Source organism: Littorina saxatilis, linkage group LG1 (genome assembly GCF_037325665.1).
Source record: "Littorina saxatilis isolate snail1 linkage group LG1, US_GU_Lsax_2.0, whole genome shotgun sequence".
Lineage (NCBI taxonomy): Eukaryota > Metazoa > Mollusca > Gastropoda > Littorinimorpha > Littorinidae > Littorina > Littorina saxatilis.
In genome coordinates, this window is record NC_090245.1 from 20,698,034 (window position 1) to 20,722,647 (window position 24,614).

General features: G+C 39.9%; 1 protein-coding gene across 1 annotated transcript in view; it reads right to left on the reverse strand.

Annotated features, from left to right (window-relative positions):
- LOC138964384 (sex hormone-binding globulin-like) overlaps positions 1–24,614 on the reverse strand; it is a 26,212-nt gene extending 1,598 nt beyond the window's left edge. The window contains exons 1-5 of the mRNA XM_070336326.1: positions 23,442–24,614; positions 13,742–13,839; positions 13,170–13,374; positions 6,401–6,550; positions 1–2,186 (exon numbers count right to left, since the gene is read on the reverse strand). The exon at positions 1–2,186 is cut by the window's left edge and continues 1,598 nt beyond it. Coding sequence (XP_070192427.1) covers positions 2,085–2,186; positions 6,401–6,550; positions 13,170–13,374; positions 13,742–13,839; positions 23,442–23,552 — 666 coding nt within the window. The 5' untranslated portion in view covers positions 23,553–24,614 and the 3' untranslated portion in view covers positions 1–2,084. The remainder of the gene's footprint in view (positions 2,187–6,400; positions 6,551–13,169; positions 13,375–13,741; positions 13,840–23,441) is intronic.

The window sequence follows — 24,614 nt, forward strand, 5'->3', positions numbered from 1 at the left end:
CCGTGCAATGTTCCGCACAGTACAGCCTATGGAACATGTCTTTCTTTCCGTGGAGACCATCTTGTGAGTCACTACACATCGCTACAGACATTGTAAGCCTACATGATAGGAGACCATTCTAACAACACTCTTCCAATTGTCCAAACTTCTATACCCTGTGCGCAGAGTGATGATTGAATGCAATAAGGATAATGTAGGGATAAGGATACTATTTCATATAGTCATGTGAGGGTATCCTCATGGCAATTCTGGCTGCTTTCTCGCTTAGTAAAACGAGCTGCCATACACTAGTACGGCGCTTCCCTTTTTTTTTCCTCCCCTGCATGCGTGTATTCATGTTTCCAAGCCCTGAGACTTTCGCTGTGAACTTGAATTCTTTATCGTTCGCATGCGTTCACAGGGGGGTGTTCGAACATCGAGGAGAGTCTGCACAAAGTTGACTCTGGGAAAGAAATCCCTTGCCGAACGTGGGGATCGAACCCACGCCGATAACGACAACTGGTTTTGAAGCCAGCGCCGCTACCGACTGTGCTATTTCCCCGACAAAGAGTCATAAACTGCAGTCAATCTGTATCAACATGGCGATTGAAATTACACTTTCTGACATATCATTCGCATTCTTAATCTCAAAGTAAACTATTGCCTCATTAAAACAATATATATATGAAGGGCAACAATAAACTGCAACAACAACGACAAATGCAACATCAAGTCAAGAGTGTATTTTCTGCTTTTCTCTCCGTCTTTTCTGCGTCTACTTCCTTCTTCTTTCTCAACATCTTAACGGTGCATTATTACACAAACACACACAAATAGAGAGAGAAAGATAACGAAGTCTGGTGCAGCAAACAAGATTCAAAAACCAAAACGTAACAAAACAACCTTTCGTTTGAAAGTATCTTTGCTGGGTACATGCACAAAGAACTAATCATGTTTTTTATTTAAGTCTCGTTTTTTTCTGTGCATAATTATGTTCTAGAACGCAAAAGACTTTTTACTCATAAAAGAAAAACCCAAGAAAACCCAAGAAAACCCAAGAAAACATACTTGTTCACACACAAAAATCAGGAACACAATAGATGTAGCTGTTTGAAATACAAACATATGTTTGAGATCTTGCTAAGAAGTAGCTGTGTTCATGATGAGCCAGGGAGAAAATGCATACTGACTGCATTTTTAGGTACACGGGTTTTTTTTTAATAGTTTAACACACAATTTTAAAGCCTACACAGAATTCTACAGCGTGACTGCCAGTAGTAGTCGCTGAAAAAACTGCAAATACATCTTTCAATTCATGTTCTTGTTCTTCTCAAAAACGCTTTGCAGAAGACAATGACAGTGAAGTCTTGTCATCCCAATAAAAAATGCCATGATTGTTCTTGTACGTGAATTCATCATGCTTTTGTGTTCGAAAACCGAAATGATGCTTTCCTGCAAAGAAATTATTAGTGTCCTTTATTGTCAAATGCAAATTAACAGCTTGAGTTCATTTGTGAACTTCAGGACGGAATAGAAAAACAAACAAACATCAAAAGCGTTAAAATGCACGGTATTAAGTCTTCAAAAATCAGAAAAAATCTCAGAAAAACGAAGAACTAATGGGGGCTAAAGGGTAAGGGGGGGGGGGGAGGGGTGTCATTAATGCAGTTCAAAATTCATCAAGTGCAGTCCATATTTCGGTTTGTGTAGTCAAGAATATCCTTTGTACAGTCAAGAATTGTCACTGTAGTATCAAGAAGTTCCTATGAGCAGTGGGTAGTTGCAACAGTTTTGATTCCCCGTGAACGATCAAGAATTCTCTTCTTGTATTCGAGAAGGGAAAATAGCATCAAGAATATCCCACGGTGCAGCCTTGAATTTCAGAATCCATCTTCCACTGGTATGTGTAGGCCTGAGGCTTGACATTTCTTCGGAGATTACCGGTGACGAGTCGGTGACGGTCGCCAGATCCGTCTCAGACTTCTCAGGCTTTCCTTCGTCGTGCGCATGCGTGTATCAACGGACGTGAGGTGTCACGAGGTGTGACTAGACCAGTGAGAAAACAGCTGCACTATCGTCTATGTTCGATTCCAATGAAGAAGTCTCTAGTGTTCGCAGATGGAGATGGCGTAGTATTTGGGAGGCGACCTCAGCGCAGTCGGAATACTCACGCGGCGGATACATCCGTCGTAGTGAGGAACCTTGCCCTGAAACAAGCACAATGGAGGACATTAAGACTAGAGTCTAAGTATGTCAGTATACCTTAATGTAGGTCAACAGATACTGCGTCATACATCTGTACATCGCAAGAGTTGTCGCTGAAAAAAAAGTTTTTTGATGACGTCAAAATACCGCTTGCAACACCTACGTTTTCGAGAAAGAAGTGTAAAGGTGAATTATGAACATTGACCTAGTTTACACGGAGAAACGCTCATTCGTGCACGTACACCTCGCAAGCACGTATGCACTTCCGTGGAGGCAAGCAAGTGCGCACACGCCCGCACACAAACTCACACACACACACACACACACGCACGCAAGCACACATACACACACGCCCGCACGCACACACACAAACAGGGGCCAAGACACGCACGCAAGTGCTCGTGCGCACACAAGCACACGCATAACATACAATACGCTCTCTCTCTCTCTCTCTTGCCCTTCCTTATCTTCCTCCACCTTTTTTTTACGAAGGTGATTGTGTGTGCTGGTTGAAAGCCACGGTGTCAAGAAGAGTCGAGAGGGTGAGACAAGCAGCGGGGTATGGTGACTCACTCACCAAACACTCACCCGGGCCACCTCGCTTACAGGCCGCCGTTTACATTCTCAATTAGAAAATCTTGTCGTCTTGTAAGTTCACTGATCTTTTTAGTCATTCTAGGCTGTTTCAAATTATGACGAGAGCTTTGACCTAAACTTGACGCGTCAACTCGATCTGCCTTGCATGTAAAGTTACGCTAGTGTTCACGAGCATGTGTATATACCAGACGTAAACATGTTGTCCACCGCCTCCCACCCCCTCCCCCCCCCCCCCTTTATCCTCTCTGGGGCATTGATGAAATTAGAGCTTCAAAGCGTAGTCGATAACAAAAGATAAAAGATAAACTGGCTGGAGAATAAATGCGCTGCCTGCATTTTAAATCATTCTCCCCAAAACCTTTTTTTTTTAACGTCGTGGTTTTAAAGCTGTTAAATGTATTTGACATGCTATTTTGCCATACAAAACTATATCGCACGTACACGTGAAAATGAACATGTTACAGATAACTCCTCAGAGGTCTCTCTCTCTCTCTCTCTCTCTCTCTCTCTCTCTCTCTCTCTCTCTCTCTCTCTCTCTCTCTCTCTCTCTCTCTCTCTCTCTCTCTCTCTCTCTCTCACACACACACTCTTTGTTTCTCTTTTTTTTACATTTAGTCAAGTTTTAATTTCTCTTCTTTTTTTTTTAATCGATAATTTGTTTTGCAGCGGTGCGGAAAATATCATGATCAAACGAAACAGATTAGTGCGTTATTTTAGTCCACACAGATTTACCAAAATAGACAAGCATCATCACGTTGGCTAAACTTTGCAGTCCGATGCGACCGAGCCTCTGTCATCTATTTTTGACCAATATATTATATAAGTCCAGTCCCTCCCTGTTGCAAGTTATATGTAGCCAATCAGCATAGAGAATCGAATCAGGCACGCTCTCTATTTATTCATTCATCCGGGTCTTTTTAGACACACTTCGTTTCATTCAGGAACTCCGCACACAAAACACTGGGGGTAGAGAATTTGATGACGTCTGATCATTCAACTTCTATAGTTCTGAAATAGCGTTGTCAAATCTGGTATCGTAGTGTGATTATCCACCGCTATTGGTCGTATGTAGACTGTCCTTAGATCTAAGAAAGCCTTCGGGCAGAATAATTACAGGGAAAATGCTAAACATAGATGGTTGCTATTTTAAGCAGCACAACTCAGTGAACTTTACATGGAGTAGTTCAGCAGTTCATTCACAAAGAAACATACAAGAGTTAAAGTAAGACGTACCCGAAAAGCTTTTTTTAAATTTTTATTTATATGAAGTCTTATATCGCGCGCGTATCTCCAGACTCGGACTCAAGGCGCAGGGATCTATTTATGCCGTGTGAGATGGAATTTTTTACACAATACATCACGCATTCACATCGACCAGCAGATCGCAGCCATTTCGGCGCATATCCTACTTTTCACGGCCTATTATTCCAAGTCACACGGGTATTTTGGTGGAATTTTTTTTATCTATGCCTATGCAATTTTGCCAGGAAAGACCCTTTTGTCAATCGTGGGATCTTTAACGTGCACACCCCAATGTAGTGTACACGAAGGGACCTCGGTTTTTCGTCTCATCCGAAAGACTAGCACTTGAACCCACCACCTAGGTTAGGAAAGGGGGGAGAAAATTGCTAACGCCCTGACCCAGGGTCGAACTCGCAACCTCTCGTTTCCGAGCGCAAGTGCGTTACCACTCGGCCACCCAGTCCTTGTTTAGTTTTAGTTTAGTTAATACACTGCTTGCGTCAAACAGAACTTCTTTTAAGCTAGATTTCTGCGCAGAAATTCGTCATTTGGTGTTTGTCGCAAAAACGTCACTACTTTGGTATGCCAGATTTACAGAGAACACTTTGTATTGCAAAAGGGTTGGGAAAGGACAATGCCTCTGTGCATGTGTTCCTCTTTATCTTTTTACACCCCCGGTATAGGGGTGTGTATAGGTTTCGGTCGATGTGTTTGTGTGTTTGTGTTCGCATATAGATCTCAAGAATGAACGGACCGATCGTCACCAAACTTGGTGAACAGGTTCTATACATTCCTGAGACGGTCCTTACAAAAATTGGGACCAGTCAAACACACGGTTAGGGAGTTATTGGTGGATTAAGATTCTACAAGGACTTATAGAGGAACATATTAATGGTCAAAGGGAAATAACCTTCTCAGTTGGTGGCAGTGAGAATGGTTATTTCCCTTTGACCAACGGGGGTGTTTTTCCTACCTCGGAGGAATTTCTTGTTATTTCTACTTTCATTCTTGTTTTTGCATGAGTCCCTTTTTCTGTCTTTCCTTTAAGCTTTAACTACAATCGCAAGTAGGGTGGGGGTATTTTGGAACGCTGATTGCGGTGATAGACTTCATGGACTTAAGAGAAACCACATCATATTTAATACAGTGCGTGTAAGTGTGCCTGTAAATTTGCGCCTAAATCTATTGAATCTTAGCAATGATTTCTTTCTTGTCGAAGCGCTTGCGGGCAGTTTTAACTTGCTAAAGCCGCTTTCACATGTAAGCCATTGACAAGGTCGTGTATGCCTCGGGCACATTAAGTGACTCACGTTCATTGACAAACTAATTGTGAAGGACCGCAGTGATTGGTTCCTTGAAGAATGCAATGTGCTGATCTTCATGACTGTGGATGAAGGCCAGTGACTTTTTCCATTCATAAACTCGGGCGTTAAGTGTGGTTGGTACAAAACAGGCTGTTGCAGTTGTGCAATGTGTGGTTTTAGAGAACACTTTGTATTGCAAAAGGGTTGGGAAAGGACAATCCTGAGGCAATTCTTATCATAACAATGAACAATGCCATGCATGCCTGTGGCTAGAAATGAACCATGCAATGCAATTCAAAGCTGAGAATTTGCAGCTCAGATAGAGAGAATGGCGGTTGGGAGGGGGGGGGGGGGGCAGAGAGAGAAGAAGAAAAAAGGCAGTAACGGGCAGGGGAAGAGAGCTAAACAAAACAATGTAAAGACAGGAGACGGTAAAAACAAATGGATGCCAGATTAACATGTTCAAAGAAGTGGGAAAATGATGACGTACACATGTTATTTAAGTTATCAGCAAAATAGAGACAGATAAGATGTGACACTCGCAGGCCTGAACAGCTTTTGCTAATTTCCTCTTCTATGTCATATGTCCTTTCTTTGTTAGCTTTCTTTTCTAAATCAAACTTTAGGATAAATACATCAACAGCGCTGCAGCAAAGTGTTTTCCCCAACAGCTACAACCGGAATTTTCAGTTATATTTTCAAACTGAAAGGAAGACAACATTGTGCACGTACATGCAAATATGAAGGGAGTTGATGACTGACAGAACGTAAAAAGTAAAGGTAGTCTCATAACCATTTTTGGTCGAAGGGAAGCGAGATGTTAGAGATCTCAACTACTCACAGGCCAGCTTTATGAGGGCGGTGCCCACTCCTCTCCCTCGCTGCCTTTGCCTCCCCCGGCCCCTATTTGGGTCAGGTACCCATTTCCAGCTGGGTGGACTGGAGAATGCTCGGAAAAATCGGGTATTTGGATTCCCGGGGTGGGGATTGAACCCACGACCCCCAGCGTGCAGAACGTGCTAACGGTTAAAAAAAATATATATATAGTTACATGTACACAAAGATTGGCTTACCAGTCTTTCGTAGACCAAATTCCTGTCGTGCGGACTGACACCCCCGAAGACCAGTGACGTCATCCGATCGCAGCTGACCTCGTAGGTCTTGGTGTCCCGGATACCGTCCACCTCGATCTGAGTCTTCAGACCGCCCCGCCTGTAGCGTACCTGCAACATGGAGAGTTTGCATGTCACAGTGCACAATGCTATACAAATCAAACTTTTTTGTTTGGATTGACAAAAACGTTTTTGTAGTGTCGTTGCTTTTTTTTCTCCAAATATTGATAAACTTGTTTTTTTAAACTCGTGTTAATCTGGTATCACACAGCAAGCCATGTAGTATTCTCAATATCTTTAATCTAAGAAGGTCTGTAACATGCAACTAGGTTTGCGCGATTGCCGCACAAGTTAGTTTCTCCCCTTTAACAGCTTCCCAGAATTCTGCACCGGATGCAGCAAGGCTGTTGACTTTTGGTATAGTGGAAGTTTTGTTTCCATGCTACGTAAAAGCAAGGACACTGACTGACTAATTAGTTTTAAGATATTTTTAACTCAGATCTTGATAAAATCGACCAGTGGGGGGCTAGACAGTGGAAAGTTATATTTAATCAAAGTAAAACAAAACTTCTGAATATAAGCAGGAAAAGAAATCCAGATTACATCCCTTTAAACTTCGGTGGCACAATTTTACAAGAAACTGAAAGTCACAAACATCTTGGTATTATTATTCAGAATAACGGTAAGTGGGAGTTACATATTAAATCTGTTATAGCAAAATGCCGTACGCTAGTAGCTTGCTTACGATCCTATAAATATAGACTAGGCAGAAAAGCTTTAGAAACAATGTACAAATCCTTCATATTGCCACATTTTGATTATGCTGATGTTCTCTGGGACAACTGCCCTAAGGAGTTAGCCACCGAGCTCGAAAGTATTCACTTAGATGCAATTCGAACCATTGTTGGAGCAGTCCGCGGTACAAGCCATCAAAAATTGTACGATGAGTCAGGCTTTATTTCATTACTAGAGAGGCGAAAACGTCATAAATTGATATTATTTCACAAGATCGTTCACCGCAAGGTGCCAAACTACTTATTAATAGCGATATTGCCACCATTGATATCAACTAATAACCCATATCACCGGCGCAGACCTCTAGACAGGAAAGTTCCATCGTTTAAAACTGAATTATACAGAAACTCATTTCTCCCATCTACTACACAACTCTGGAATTCTTTACCAGACTATATAAAACTTAGTGATTCCCTAAGTGAATTTAAGCACTTTTTGTCAAAAAACGATTTAAGTCCGCCGTGTTATTTTTATTCTGGAGATCGCATGTCACAAATAATTCACTGTAAGCTCAGGTTAAATATAAGTGATCTCAATAACGATCTAGTGAGACGTCACGTTGCTACAGATGCATCTTGTGACTGCGGATTCCCGTCCGAATCCGTACAACACTTCATATTCGATTGTCCAAATTATCGCGAAGCACGTCAAGAAACTATACATACCCTCCCTAACCACATAATTCACCTCCCCCACCTTTTAAACGGAGACAGACAGTATTCTTTAGACTTGAACAGGAAAAATGTTTCCACCGTACACTCGTTCATTGAACGTTCAGGCCGCTTTGGGTAAATCAGAATAAATGCTCTACAAGCCGGACAACAACTTTAACTTCTGCACATCTCCTACCCATCCCTCTTCTTTTATTCATCTTCTTTCACTCCTTCCTTCCTTTACTGTCTTTCTTTATAATCATTATGCAACGTTCATTACGTTATTAATAGATTTGGTTTATTGAGACAAATTTTTCAGCCGTTACCGCCTTATGTTGTACTGTCATGCAGGAACACCACTATAAGCTTTTAGCTTGTTGCTGTTTCTGTGAACTTTGTATACATGTCATGATTGTAACCTTTGTTAAAATAAACTTATGTTTAAAAAAAAAATTAGTTTTAACGTCCTCTTACGACCAGTTGGCCTATCTTGGGACAGGTGGAGTTAATATGGTTGGTTTGTCATGTCATGGTTGATTGTTGGTTTGTCATGTCATGTTTGATTGTTGGCTTGTCATGTCATGGTTGGCTGTTAGTTTGTCATGTCATGTCTGGGTGCTGGCTTGTCATGGCATAGCTATATGGGGGACAAACCACTGGACAGACATAATGCAAACAGAGAACACACAAGAAAATTTGCTGATTCAAATCAGCAGGTTCCCAGACGTTCCTTCATGTAACTTTTAGGTGAATGGCAAGGACTACTACTAAAGTAGTCCTTGGTGAATGGTCAAAGTGGTTTCTTCAAAAAACAGTCATGGCAGGGTGTTTGTGTGTGACACTTGTCCGAGTGCTAGCGTGAAATAGTGAAATGGTTAAATATGGCAAGTTATTTGAAGGAAAAAATCTTGTTTTGTTCCCGATCAATATTATGCAAGCTAGGGTTTTGTTTATGGTAAATATGTTCTGAAATGGACTACATGTATATATATATTATGCTCACACTCAGTCATCTTGCACAACAATGCAACACATGGATTGGATTAATGGAATGACATGTATTTGTCAACAACGAATCATGGGATAGAAAACTACAAAATGTGAAAGAAAGTACATTTAAACAATAAATGTAATACTGATTGTTAAACAAATGTAACACCGTTAATTGAACGCCATTGTGATAATAGCACCAGTAACAAGATATTGGCAAGTGCAATGATGGTAGTATTGTAATTACATTTATTTGTCAACAACAAATCAGGAAATAGAAAATTCAAAACGGGAAAGAAAATGTTTATGTTAACAAAATAAATTCATTCAGTAAGCTATTGCCGTAAACATGGAAAAATTGCGCGAGTGTCAATTGGTACAGTAAAACTAAACGTTTCACTTGACATTAGCGCAATTTTGCCATGGCGACGACGATATGTAGATTGTTTTATGTCTCACCCACAGCTTAAAAATAGTTTGGTTTGATCGAGAAATGTTTGAGTAATGAAAATAATTATATTTATTTGTCAACAACAAATGACGAGATAGAAAAATTAAAAATGGGAAAGAAAATGTGTTATGTTAACAAAATCCTGAAATCAATTTTAAATAAAATATTGTCGTCAACATGGGAAAACTGCGTTAGTGTCAATTGGTACAGTAAAGGTAAACAACATTTCACTTGACATTAGCGCAATTTTGCCATGGCGACGACGATATGTATATTGTTTTATGTCACACTCACAGCTTTAAAAATAGTTTGGATTGACCGAGAAATGTTTGAGTTATGAAATAATTATATTTATTTGTCAACAACAAATGACGAGATAGAAAAATAAAAAATGGAAAAGAAAATGTGTTATGTTACACAGCTTAAAAATAGTTTGGATTGATCGAGAAATGTTTGAGTTAGAAAAATAGCAACTGCTTGGATTGTAAAAAGAAGTCTAGAAAATCGAGTTTTGGTGCATTAGTGAAAAACATAATTGGCATAATTATACATTGTTAATGTTAATTGAACATGATTCAGATATCATCAGCAACATGATTCAGATATCATCAACAGCAAGTTATTGGCAAGTGAAACTGTAAACAAATGTTAAAGACAGTGGGTTTGAGAAACAGTAAAATATAGTTTGATACATGTAGTAATGATTGGTACGCATGCTGACGTTGTTAATCAACGTGGAAAAATTGCGTTAGTGTCAATTGGTACAGTAAAGGTAAACGTTTCACTGGACATTAGCGCAATTTTTCCATTGATGTGAACTCCATTATTACTGTCACATATGTTTTACAAATTACACCCATAATCCAAACCAACGCGCAAACACACACACACCACAACTACACACATATTTACTCGTTACCATTGGCCAACGCTCGTCACAACACTGATAGACTACGAAGCAATCTCTTCGATCATCTCTTCGCTGAGTCGGTCACACTTTTGCTCACCCCTGCCAACAATCTCAAACGTATCCTTTTTACATTTAGTCAAGTTTTGACTAAATGTTTTAACATCGAGGGGGAATCGAAACGAGGGTCGTGGTGTATGTGTGTGCGTGTGTGTGTGCGTGTGTGCGTGTGTGCGTGCGTGTGTGTAGAGCGATTCAGACCAAACTACTGGACCGATCTTTATGAAATTTTACATGAGAGTTCCTGGGATTGATATCCCCGAACATTTTTTCTTTTTTTCGATAAATACCTTTGATGACGTCATATCCGGCTTTTTGTAAAAGTTGAGGCGGCACTGTCACGCCCTCATTTTTCAACCAAATTGGTTGAAATTTTGGTCAAGTAATGTTCGACGAAGCCCGGACTTCGGTATTGCATTTCAGCTTGGTGTCTTAAAAATTAATTGATGACTTTGGTCATTAAAAATCTGAAAATTGTAAAAAAAAAAAAAAAAAATTATAAACCGATCCAAATTTACGTTTATCTTATTCTCCATCATTTTCTGATTCTAAAAACATATAAATATGTTATATTTGGATTAAAAACAAGCTCTGAAAATTAAATATATAAAAATCATTATCAAAATTAAATTGTCAAAATCAATTTAAAAACACTTTCATCTTATTCCTTGTCGGTTCCTGATTCCAAAAACATATAGATATGATATGTTTGGATTAAAAACACGCTCAGAAAGTTAAAACAAAGAGAGGTACAGAAAAGCGTGCTATCCTTCTTAGCGCAACTACTAACCCGCTCTTCTTGTCAATTTCACTGCCTTTGCCATGAGCGGTGGACTGACGATGCTACGAGTATACGGTCTTGCTGAAAAATTGCATTGCGTTCAGTTTCATTCTGTGAGTTCGACAGCTACTTGACTAAATGTTGTATTTTCGCCTTACGCGACTTGTTTTTCAATCACTACAAAATTATCATACAGCTTTTTATGTCTCACTAAATTATAAATCAGATGTATGTGGTTGTTTGTTGCCTTGAATGCCCCAAGGGGCAAAAATGAGTGTTTCTTCCATACTAATAAGCCTCATTTGCCTAAACCATATAGGGAGTTATCCGTCCTTAGAGAGTTAAATTTTTTTATATAAATCCCATGCTAATTTCAAATACAGCGTTTTGCTATTCACTTCAATATAATAGTAAATAACAATCAAGAAATAACGAAGTCTTTAAACCACAATTTCCCAGATATTTACACTTTTCATTTTGTTTCAATTCACACCACAAAACATACACTTCGCCTTTTGCTATTCAGTCTCAAGTCTACATAATAATAGTATAAATCATAACTAATTTTCTTCACATCATCAATGTTGCCTCACATGTTCTTTGTACAATCGTTGGTTTTCACAATAAATATTGCATTACTGTAATTGTCTTCTTTTTCTTTAACAATGTCTTTCCAAAAACAAAACTCAAAGACCACAAAAGCAACCTACTCCTACTATCTCTCGTCTCTCTTCCTGGGTACAATGGTACCTAAGACTTACATTCAAATGCTTACATTTCCATGCTACCCACATTGACAAAATACCAATAATTATTCAAAACAAATGAACGAAGGGAAAAAACCGTTGTGTGCCCTATCGCATGGCGTTGAAGCGAGTTACTTCCCTTACACATTCAATCACCGGAAGCTAGTTGGTTTGCGATTGTCGCTGTACCGTTCTTTGTATATTTTTAACGTGGGAGATCTGAGATAGTTTTTTGTTGTATTATATAACCTATTATAGTGTAATTTTGCATCATGCTGTAACAGTTTCAAGAAAGAATGACAAAAAATTGAAATACATTGCTGCAAACAACTAAGTTTGCCGAAAATTAGTTCCGGAATGTCACCATTCGCACAGCCAAATGCCTCCGCATAACCCAGACCTCCGGGTCTGGGAAAGACCTCCGGGTCTGGGAATAATTATGATCGTATTATAGTTCTGGAAGTCTGTTTTTGCGGTATTTTAAAATGGGGATGGAAGTAAAGATTTTGTTGGGGGGCTGTTGCCTTGGTGTACGCGGAAAATGGTTGGAGTGGAGCGTTTTTGTATGCTTATTTGCTTTTTAATTATGTAGAATTGTTTTTGTTTTTGTTTGTTTGTTGTTTTTGCATGGACACGTCTGGATTGCTTTATCGCACGAGAAGAAAGGTATCATCAACTTTATTCATTAATGCAAGACAACACTACTAACATATCGGGTTCAACTAGTTCTGCTAAGCAATGATGAAGCAGATTCCTCCTGGTCATCTCAGATCTGCAAAGCCTTCAACACGGACACAGACCATCCATCCACGTGCTCACATACCAACAATGAACAGCATGGGTGCTCTCTATGCATGGTGGGATTTTTTTATGAAATTATTTCGCACAAGCTACTGGTCAGGGCGTTGATTTTTGACATGTGATCCATCGGTGGGATGTTCTTGTACCATGCAAAAGCCAGGCCAGATCTGAGATGACAAGCCGAACTGTTTTCATGGGAAGAAGTTAGCCTTTTTGTTTTCTTGTTTCTTTTTTCTCTTTTCTCTCTCTCTCAAACATACATGTATACACACCCATTCTCTCTCTCTCTCTCTCTCTCTCTCTCTCTCTCTCTCTCTCTCTCTCTCTCTCTCTCTCTCTCTCTCTCTCATATACACACAATCTCTCTCTCTCTCATACACACACATCCTCTCTCTCTCTCTCTCTCTCTCTCTCTCTCTCTCTCACACACACACACACACACGCACACACACACACACACACGCACAAACACACTAAATACTCTCTCCCTCTCCCTTTCTCTCTCTCTCACTCTCTCTTCAGAAGTTAGCCTTTACTGCAACTCACCACAACTGTGTGCCACTTCCCGTCGTTGAGCTTCTGACTGTGGGGGAAGAGGACGTCCGCAGAGAGAGTGGAGCAGTGGATCTTGTAATGAAGGTCCCCTGATAGCAGCCTCAGGGCCACCAGCTCCCACGGTACTGCTTGGCTTCGGCCGTAGAACAGGATGCCGTTTTCCGCGTTCGTGCGGAACTCGAACCGTATGGCGTTCCTGGTGAGGAAATGTGAAAGTCCCGATTGTTTCCTGATGTACTATATGAAAATGTATATGCAACCCCATGTTCTCGGAATAAAATCTTGCTTAAACCAAATGGGGTGGGTTTTTTTTTTAACAAATATAATTGGTACAATACATAACGACAATTTTTAAAATTATGGAAATGTGTTGTTGGGTGTTGGTTGGGTGAGGTGGGTTTTTTTTTTTTTTTTTTTTTTTTTTTTGTCAGCAGCTTTCTTTCTTCCTGTCTTTATTTCCCTTTCTCTCTCTTACACTTTTCTCTTTCGCGACATAACTGACAACAACAACAACAAAAAGTAAAATCTAGCATACTCGGATAAGGACCAGTGATTATCGTTACCTGTTTCGAACATTCTGGTCCGCTAGCTGCAGTTCCACATGGCTACGCTCCACTGGTTCGATGCGCACACCCTCGTCAGACATCAGGTCGATTTCATTCTGAAATAGATTGAATATTCATGGGATTAAAGGCACACTCCTTCTTGCAAAATCAGTTTGACTCACCATCTCAGAACTAGCAGTTTGTATACGGGGTTTGACCTTTCCTCCGCGTGATTACATACCTTCTTCTTCTTCTTCGTTCGTGGGCTGAAACTCCCTCGTACACTCGTGTTTTTGCACGAGTGGAATTTTACGTGTATGACCGTTTTGTACCCCGCCATTTAGGCAGCCATACGCCGCTTTCGGAGGAAGCATGCTGGGTATTTTCGTGTTTCTATAACCCACCGAACTCTAACATGGATTACAGGATCTTTTCCGTGCGCACTTGGTCTTGTGCTTGCGTGTACACACGAAGGGGGTTAAGTCACTAGCAGGTCTGCACATAAGTTGACCTGGGAGATTCGACAAATCTCCACTCTTAACGCACCAGGCAGCAGCGACCGGGATTTGAACTCACGACCTCCCGATTAGGAGGCCGACGTCTTACCACCACGCCACTGCGCCCGTCATACCAAACATCTGAATTTTTGATTGTTTTTTACATTTAGTCAAGTTTTGACTAAATGTTTTAACATAGAGGGGGAATCGAGACGAGGGTCCTGGTGTATGTCTGTGTGTGTGTGTGTATGTGTGTGTGTGTGTGTGTGTGTGTGTGTGTGTGTGTGTGTGTGTGTGTGTGTGTGTGTGTGTGTGTGTGTGTGTGTGTGTGTGTGTGTGTGTGTGTGTGTGGAGCGATTCAGAGTAAACTACTGGACCGATCTTTATGAAATTGTACATGAGAGTTCCTGGGTTTGATATCCCCAGACTTTTTTTTCTTTTTTTCAATAATTGTCTTTGATGACGTCATATCCGGCTTTTTTATAAAAGTAGAGGCGGCACTGTCACACCCTCATTTTTTAATCAAATTGATTGACATTTTTGCCGGTAAAGTAATCTTCGACGGAGGCCGGACTTTGGTATTGCATTTCAGCTTTGTGGCTAAAAAATTAATTAATGACTTTGGTCATTAAAAATCTGAAAATTGTAATAAACAATGTTTTTTATAAAACGATCCAAAATTACGTTCATCCTATTCTTCATCATTGTCTGATTCAAAAAACATATACATATGTTATATTCGGATTAAAAACAAGCTCTGTAAATTAAAAAGATAAAAATTATGATCAAAATTAAATTTCCGAAATCGATTCAAAAACAATTTCATCTTATTCCTTGTCGGTTCCTGATTCCAAAAAACATATAGATATGATATGTTTGGATTAAAAACACGCTCAGAAAGCTATAACGAAGAGAGGTACAGAAAAGCGTGCTATGCAGCACAGCGAAACCACTACCGCGCTAAACAGGCTCGTCAGTTTCACTGCGTTTTGCACGAGCGGCGAACCACGGTCATTGTGAAAAAATGCAGTGCGTTCAGTTTCATTCTGTGAGTTCCACAGCTTGACTAAATGTAGTAATTTCGCCTTACGCGACTTGTTGTTGTTGTTGTTGTTGTTGTTGTTGTTGTTGTTGTTGTTGTTGTTGTTGTTGTTGTTGTTGTTGTTGTGAATCAATTTCGTAAACATCTACTTGTCACAAGTGGGTTTTTACGTCATCCCCCCCCCCCCTCCCTTCCCCCCATTAAGGCAGTCATATTCCGTTTTCGGAGAATTTTGCTGAATTAGTTTGGCAGGTTGACACTGGTTTCCGTTACAATATTAACTCAGTGAAAACTGTTCCCTGCAGTAGATTATTGGTGAATGCACATGTTGGAGGATATTCTTGTCCTATATTATATGTGAAAGCCTGGAAGGTTCTCTGGTGATATACACACTGTTTTTACACAGCAAAAAAAAAAGTATCTCTAAAACTGATTACCTATTCAGTTTTCATGTTGTCAGCACTGACTTTAATTTGTTTCTTGTAAACTATCATAAGCTTTTGCTGGAGCTTCCTCTTTAATTTTTCTGTTTTTTTGCAATAATAATCTAGTTATTTGTGACACTTTTTATCAACCCGCGGATATGTTTTCTTTCAAAAACTAAAACTAATAAGACAAACACGCTTTGCGCTTACACTGACATTTGATCTCAATAGAACACGGACGCACAGGTATACAAAACAAACAAAAATATAAGAAACAAGGGCGAATAAGTGCGAGAAGTGGAACAGACAGAAACGGAAGAGAGAGAGAGAGAGAGAGAGAGAGAGAGAGAGAGAGAGAGAGAGAGAGAGAGAGAGAGAGAGAGAGAGAGAGATAGAGTCGACCCAAGTAATTGTTGACTTGTTCAACTATAACCATGTTACTTTTAACCCCTGAGTTCGTACAGCGCTAAACAGTCAGACAGACAGACAGACAGACAGACAGACAGACAGAACGATAGACAGACAGACAGACAGCCATAACGACAGACAGACAGACAGAAAGGCGAAGACAGCGATACAGATTCCACTATAGCCATAAGTTATAGGTTTATTTCCCTGGCTCTTTTTTTTCCACCCACGCAGCTCGGGTTGACATTTGCAAAGCATCCCGTCTAGCCCGAAGACAAAAGAAAACTCAACTTACAAAGCCATACGATCGAATATCGGCTCACAGAAGTGTAAACTTTGCAAACATTCTTAGCCAAAGACGGTCAACATTCATCATCTTCATTTTCTTCTTCTCCATACCTGAACACAACAAGTTAGAGTTTTGACAGAAGAACTTTAAACACCCACAAGTTTTCATTAAAAACTTAAGATAATTTTGTTTTTAATTTCAAGTTGACAGTGAAGCCGGTCAGTTTTATCTGCTGTTCTCATATTTTGCTTTGAAACGTTCATGTTCACAAAAAGAGAAACGGTGCAATGTTAACACTTTCACAAAGCTTTCATGCACTTGAGTGGATCTGATTGAACTTTCAGATGAGGGAGATAAACAGTCAAAAAATATCTTCGGTTTCTACATTAGGCTTGTAGTTATATATCGCGCTTATTTCGTTTGTTCCACTTAGACGATCAAAGTAAGGCGTTGTCTGCAAAACCATCCTTCCAAATCCATAGCCCACCCCCGCGGTGCTTTGCGCTTCAATGAAATTTCGAACTCAGAATTAGGAGACTCGCGAGGACTTGTCATTAGCAGCCTTTGGAAAGCACTGCTATATATTAAACATTGAAGAGTGTCATACTTTTTATTTGGACACATTTTGAATCAGAATAGAGAGATTCCAAGCTTAGATTTCAATGCGGAAAAATCATAATGGGTTAAATTTGGTTTGTTGACTTGAATTGGATGAAAGAAATCGTTCAAATCGCAAAAAGGTAGTTTTTTGGTTTCACTAACTTTACACAACAAAAGATTCATCCCTTTTATATTTATTTCCGTACACATTTGAATGGAACAGACGAAGGGGCGAATACAACTGCATTGTTTGAAATCATTGCAAAACTTTTCAGCGTTGCTTTAAATTTGAAAAAAAAAACCATGTCGCTTTTAGAAGCCACGTGTCTTTAAACCAGCCACACTCAATTGTGTCACTCAGGACGTATGGGGAAAATGTCAGATGGGGATATTTTCATTTCAAGAGATCCTTCTTTTCGTTAAACATAATGCTTCCCTGAGCTGCAGACACACACACACAAAAATTCTTAACAGTTTAACTTTGTTTTGGTGAAAAAAATGTCACAGTACCAAAAGATTGTTCAAATGAAAGCACTCTTTTGTTGAACTAAAACGATCGCTGTGTTTTCAGATTCGGAGTGTAAGAGGTTGTTTTATGATGTGACGTCAGTAAAATTGACGTCGAATTCGTCAAGTTCGTGCGTCATGTGTCAAACGCCCACCTCTCGTGAGTTAGTTTGCCTGTTCCTCGTTAATAAGGCTATGTATCCTTCCATTGGTCTTTTTGTCTCAAACATGCGCGTGTGTATCCTCTCCAACCACTACCACAACAACCACTTATCAAACCTCGGATCAACATCTTTTTCTCCTGTGATTGTTGTATGTTAGAGCTGTGAAAAACAGCCACCCCCGTGGTTTGAACGAGATCTTGCGGGTGTGATAAGACCTGTGCCGTTTAACCGGCTTTCTACGATGCTGCGAAGGTATCAGATCGTTAATGTCAATGGCCCTGCCTCGCCGTTTTATTATGGATCTTTGCCCTATCATGTTCTCCTCCGTTCTTTCTTTCCTTTTCTTCTTTTCTGTCTTTCGTAGTTTCTTTCTTTCTTTCTTTATTTATTTTTTATGTTTTTATTTGTTTGCCTTCTTTTCTTGCTTGTTAGCTTTTCGGTTTAACTTTCTTTCTTTCTTTCTTTTCCTTTTACATTTAGTCAAGTTTTGACTAAATGTTTTAACATAGAGGGGGAATCGAAACGAGGGTCGTGGTGTATGTGTGTGTGTGTGTGTGTCTGTGCGTGTGTGTGTGTAGAGCGATTCAGACTAAACTACTGGACCGATCTTTATTAAATTTGACATGAGAGTTCCTGGGTATGATATCCCCGGACATTTTTTCATTTTTTCAATAAATACCTTTGATGACGTCATATCCGGTTTTTTGTAACTGTGAGGCGGCATTGTTATATCAAATTGATTGAAATTTTGGCCCAGTAATCTTCGACAAAGGCCGGACTTTGGTATTGCATTTCAGCTTGGTGACTTAAATAATAATTAATGAGTTTGGTCATTAAAAATCGGAAACTTATAATTAAAATTATTTTTTTATTAATCGATCCAAAAACAATTTCTTCTTACTCTGCGTCATTTTCTGATTCCAAAAACATATACATATGTTATATTTAGATTACAAACAAGCTCTGAAAATTAAAAATAAAGAAAATTATGATTAAAATTAATTTTCCGAAATCGATTTAAAAACAATTTCATCTTATTCCTTATCGGTTCCTGATTCCAAAAACATATAGATATGATATGTTTGGATTAAAAACACGCTGAGAAAGTTAAAAACGAAGAGAGGTACAGAAAAGCGTGCTATGCAGCACAGCGCGACCACTACCGCACTATTCTGCATGGCTTGTCGATTTCACTGCCTTTGCCACGAGCGGTGGACTGACGAAACTACGAGTATAATTATGTGGTCTTGGTGAATAAAGCAGTGCGTTCAGTTTCATTCTGTGAGTTCGACAGCTTGACTAAATGTAATTATTTCGCCTTACGCGACTTGTTTTTCTGTCTTTCTGTCTTTCCTTTCTTTTTACATTTAGTCAAGTTTTGACTAAATGTTTTAACGTAGAGGGGGGAATCGAGACGAGGGTCGTGGTGTATGTGTGTGTGTGTGTGTGTGTGTGTGTGTGTGTGTGTGTGTGTGTGTGTCTGTCTGTCTGTCTGTCTGTCTGTCTGTCTGTCTGTGTGTGTGTAGAGCGATTCAGACCAAACTACTGGACCGATCTTTATGAAATTTTACATGAGAGTTCCTGGGAATGATATCCCCGGACATTTTTCTTTTTTTCGATAAATACATTTGATGACGTCATATCCGGCTTTTTGTAAAAGTTGAGGCGGCACTGTCACACCCTCATTTTTCAATTTAATTGATTGCAATTTTGGCCCAGCAATCTTCGACGAAGGCCGGACTTCGGTATTGCATTTCAGCTTGGTGGCTTACAAATTAATTAATGACTTTGGTCATTAAAAATCTGAAAATTGTAAAAAAAAAAATTGTTTTTAAAACGATCCAAATTTACGTTTATCTTATTCCTCATCATTTTCTGATTCCAAAAACATATAAATATGTTATATTCGGATTAAAAACAAGCTCTGAAAATTAAAAATATAAAAATTATTATTAAAATAAAATTTCCGAAATCGATTTAAAAACAATTTCATCTTATTCCTTGTGGGTTCCTGATTCCAAAAACATATAGATGTGATATGTTTGGATTAAAAACACGCTCAGAAAGTTAAAAAGAATAGAGATAAAGAAAAGCGTGCTATCCTTCTCAGCGCAACTACTACCCCGCTCTTCTTGTCAATTTCACTGCCTGTGCATCGAGCGGTGGACTGACGATGCTACGAGTATACGCTCTTGCTGTAAAAATGCAGTGAGTTCAGTTTCATTCTGTTAGTTCGACAGCTTGACTAAATGTTATAATTTCGCCTTACGCGACTTGTTGTATTTTGTTTCTCTCTTTCTTTACTGTGCACCTTATTATGCGTATCGACAGGACACAGCTGTACATAGCACTTAATAGCCTACACAGACTGTCCAACCTCGCACGCACGCACGCACGCACGCACGTACGTACGCACGCACGCACACGCGTGTATGTGTGTGTGTGTGTGTGTGTGAATGTTGGTTTTGTTTTGCCAGGATCTCGTCTAACCCCTGGCCTGATTTCATTCTGGAAAATGTTATTAGTACACAATGTGTCGCCAGCTGTAATCGTTAATTCTAAAACCATCCAAGTCAATTAAAGGGCACACACCTGAACCTAGTTAACGATGTGATAAACAGAATCATATCGTAGAGTGAAGATAAAGTGATTCTAATCACAGCAGCTATATACAGGTTACGTTAAAGGGGGATTTCCACTGACCATCTGTGTCTAATACTTCTGCCCAAAAGAACGTCGTGAGCCGATAACGGTCGGAAATGTATGCTTGTCGAGTGAGACATATATATATACAATGTTTGTGGCACGCGTTCGGAACATTCCAACGTTATCGAACTAGTGAAAGTGCGTGTCAACATTTGCATACACGCCTCGTCGAGTGTCAGTGTTCACCGATAGAGATAACAAGTACAGCGTTCGTGCAGTCCAGTGCTACTGCACTTAAATATTGATTTTCGGGGTGGTGGGGCTGGGGCTGGGGGGTGGTGGGGGTGGTGGAGGGTGGCTTCATAGCTCCTTTCATTATCATTTATATTTCTGCAGTTTTGCTCTCTCTCTCTCTCTCTCTCTCTCTCTCTCTCTCTCTCTCTCTCTCTCTCTCTCTCTCTCTCTCCCTCTCTCTCTCTCTCCCTCTCTATTGTTTCCTAATCTAACCCTGGACTGACTTCATTCGGGATAATTCTATTAGTACGCATTGTCTCGCCAGCGATAATCGGTGATCCTAATGAGATGTATGTTAAGAGACGGGCTCTCTCTCTCTCTCTCTCTCTCTCTCTCTCTCTCTCTCTCTCTCTCTCTCTCTCTCTCTCTCTCTCTCTCTCTCTCTCTCTCTCTCTCTCTCTCTCTCTCTCTCTCTCTCTAGTTTATTCTCGTTTCCTCCCCCCCCCCCACCCCCACCTAACATCCTAGTTCTCGACTTAGATTAGATAACTGTCGTTTAATAAGTCGGGCAGGTGAATATTGCCAGTGGGGCGTCAGAACTGGCATATCACCTTTAAACAATATTACACGGTGGGATCTAACCAATGCGTTCATTCAGACCGTGTTTTGTTCACGAATATTCATTTGAAGTGAAGCGGATGACTATTGTCAGTGTGGTGTCACAAAATTGGCTTAGCACCTTTACACGCTATTGCACAGTGTTGAAACTCTGTTTCATCCCCACCTGCGTCCTGCTTATACACTGAGCGATAAAAATGAATCTCAATGGAGTTGTTGAAATGGGGTTTTAAACACTGTAGTATTGTCAATTGTCAGTTATCCTGTGTCAGGTTTTTACTTCATTTTGTCAGAGCGAAAGAGAGAGAAAGAGAGAAAGAGAGAGAGAGAGAGAGAGAGAATACGATTGTTGTTGTTGTTGTTGTTGTTGTTGTTGTTGTTGTTGTTGTTGTTGTTGTTGTTGTTGTTGTTGTTGTCGTTAGTGTTGTTGTTGTTTAAGAGATCATCTGCAAAGCATATTTGTTTTCGTCCGAAACCAAAACTATTTGTTTTACAAACAGACCAGTTATTTATTTTACAGCACAAAGATTTCCGTGTAGATTTGTGTAAGAACAAATTCATAGCGAACGCATGAATGATTCAATCGGCTCCTTCCAACGCGTCCTTGAGCTTTACCGTCCTCACTGTTGCCATTGAAAATAGGGGGGGGGGGGATATACGCCGAGCTAACTTTTTTTTATATCATTTCATCCAGGTAAAGTCACACCTGCAGCCCTTTTTTTTCAAACGTTGGTGGATAGACGACATTTCCTCTCTCTCTCTCTCTCTCTCTCTCTCTCTCTCTCTCTCTCTCTCTCTCTCTCTCTCTCTCTCTCTCTCTCTCTCTCTCTCTCTCTCTCTCTCTCTCTCTCTCTCTCTCTCTCTCCGTTTCCTTGTCTCTACATTGTTTAACACCCCCCCCCCCCCCCGGATCCGATCGAGAATAAAAAGCTCAACCTGATTTTGCAACCATTAAAGCCACACCTGCACCGATCACTTGCGTCGTGACGCGTACCGCCTCAGGTGTCTAAACAGGTGTCAACTATGTTGCAATCAAAACCTGTCTTGTGCACGCGCTTTTTTCAAATGCCTTTCACTTCGTCACACACACAGAACACAAGAAAAAGTCAAGAATAAATAAAAGCCAACACACACAAAATTAAGTATTTCACATATATAAATATATGTATTTCCTTGTTTCTGTTGTGTGTGGGTGAGGGTTTTTTGTGTGTTTTTGTCAAACAATAAAACTTTCCAATGAAACAATAAAACAAAAATTCAAGCAAATGAATCTACTTTTCAAGCATTAAGTAATTAACACACACAAAAAAAAATTTGTTTTAAGCTTCTTCTCTGGAACGCAGAAATGAATATAATTATGATTATAAATGATAAAACTTTCTTGGAATGTGTTTGTGAAAGCATACAGCGATTAAACACAAACTTCAAACTATGATTTACAAAATAAAAATGTATGAATAGTACACAGAACTGAAAACAGCAGATTTTGTTTTTCGTTAATAGCGAGGATATTTAATTACATCGAAGGGTAGATATGTCCCGCACCGGCTGAGGAATTTTGTTTTTGCCGCGGTTACGTGTACAGTAAAATAGAATAAATAAATAATTAAAGCTATAGTGAGTGCAGCGATATAAAAAATAAAAAAAAGAAGTTCAAATAGTTGGGGCGAGTGCTACCTTTTGCTTATTTAGGGGTTAAGTGCGAGTGCACGACTTTTAACATTTTGATTGCGCGCTTGTGTGTGCCAGTACATGTACGTGTGTATGTGCGGTGATTATTCTTGTGTGTACCTGTTTGTTGGTGTGCTTGTCTGTATGTGATGCGTGCGTGTTTGCGCATGCAATACACAGTTAACCGCGTTTACGTTTGTTAATCGTTGTTGTTGGTGGGTTTTATTTGTGTGTGAGGGTGTTGCTATAGTTGGTGTTGTTGTTGGTGTTGTTGTTGTTGTTGTTGGTGTTGTTGTTGTTGTTGTTGTTGTTGTTTGGTCATGTTCTCTATTCCTCTGTTTGTTCAAAGGGATCTGGCGTAACGTCATTTACTTAAAATAATCAATCAGTGAACCTAATCGGCCACACCAAAATGAAATAATCGATTAATAAGATATCACTAAAATAGCAATACAAGTAAGTACACCAATGTCTTAAACAGTCTGAAATCTAACTTTGTCAAAAACAAACACTTACTAATTTCTTTTTGGGGGGGACGTTAAATTATTCAACAAAAAAATCACCAAGTGAAACAAATCAGCGACAACAACAACAACAAAAACAGTCACGAAACTCACCTTGCATAATCTTCTGACGGATCGACGGGCATATGCGGTGTTCATCCATTCCGTGAGAAAAAGGACGTAAAGCAAACCCAGGAACTGTTGCATCATTTTGCTGTGCGACATTCTGCTGCACGACACACTGGATGGGGTTAGAAGAGGGGGTAACTGTCTGTAGAACTTTGGAGATGGTTGATCCTGATGAGTTGTGATGTCGCTTTGACTGTAAGCACAAGATGCTGTGTTTGTCGTTTTCTGTTAGATTTCTGTGCCGGGGAAGTCTGTTTCACACAAAAGTTCACACAAAACGTCTTCTTTCCGCGGTAATAAGAAACAATTTCTGGCGAACTTTTCCCTTATTTTGTTCTGTCAGAGACTGTAGAGAACTATGTCTCTATTCAGCGGGAAAATCGTAGTGAAAGTGTTGTGTCTACCTTGAAAACTGCTACTACACACGTTTTGTTTTGTTAAGTGTCAGTTGTGTCCGCAGTCCCAAACAAGGCAGCAACAGCTCAAACGTGCACTCGTTGCAAAGTCACGATTGACACTACACAACTTTTTTCTCCCCCCTCCCTTTCTTTTACGCTGCCTATGATACAATGATTGTCGTTTTACTATGCAGCGCGACACTCGCTCGCTATTCGCTGCACAGAACAGTGTGGCAAGCCAAATCTGTTTGGCCTTGTCTCTCTTTCTCTCTGCCTCTTTCTCTCTCTCTCTCTCTCTCTCTCCTTTCTTGTCAAGTTTGGCAGTGGAATATTTTCTCGCCGTTTGGTCGTGGAAGATTTTCTGTTACCGTAGACCACAAAGACGGCGGGACTTAGACCAATCACTGATTTTCACCAGGTAATATAAACGCCCGTCAAAGAAGGAAATGTAGGTGAGACTTACTGACCTGTACTGTCGATCACAGTGAGTGCAGGTTCAGGTAAATCGCAAAGGTAGAGAGAAAAGGCTCAGTTCACAATCCCGTGAATGTATACACAAGAAAACAAAACAGTGTCAAGACAAGTCCTCTTTCAAAAGCAAAAGTACGTTTACTCTTAACAAAAAATGTCGGCGCAACAAGAATATTCAACGACACTGAAGCTGACTGACTGTCCTTCCGTTTTTCGTTCGACGTTCGACAATGATGTGTCAGTTTCTAGCAAATGCAGGATGCTTGTTAGAGGTGCGAGACTGAATGAG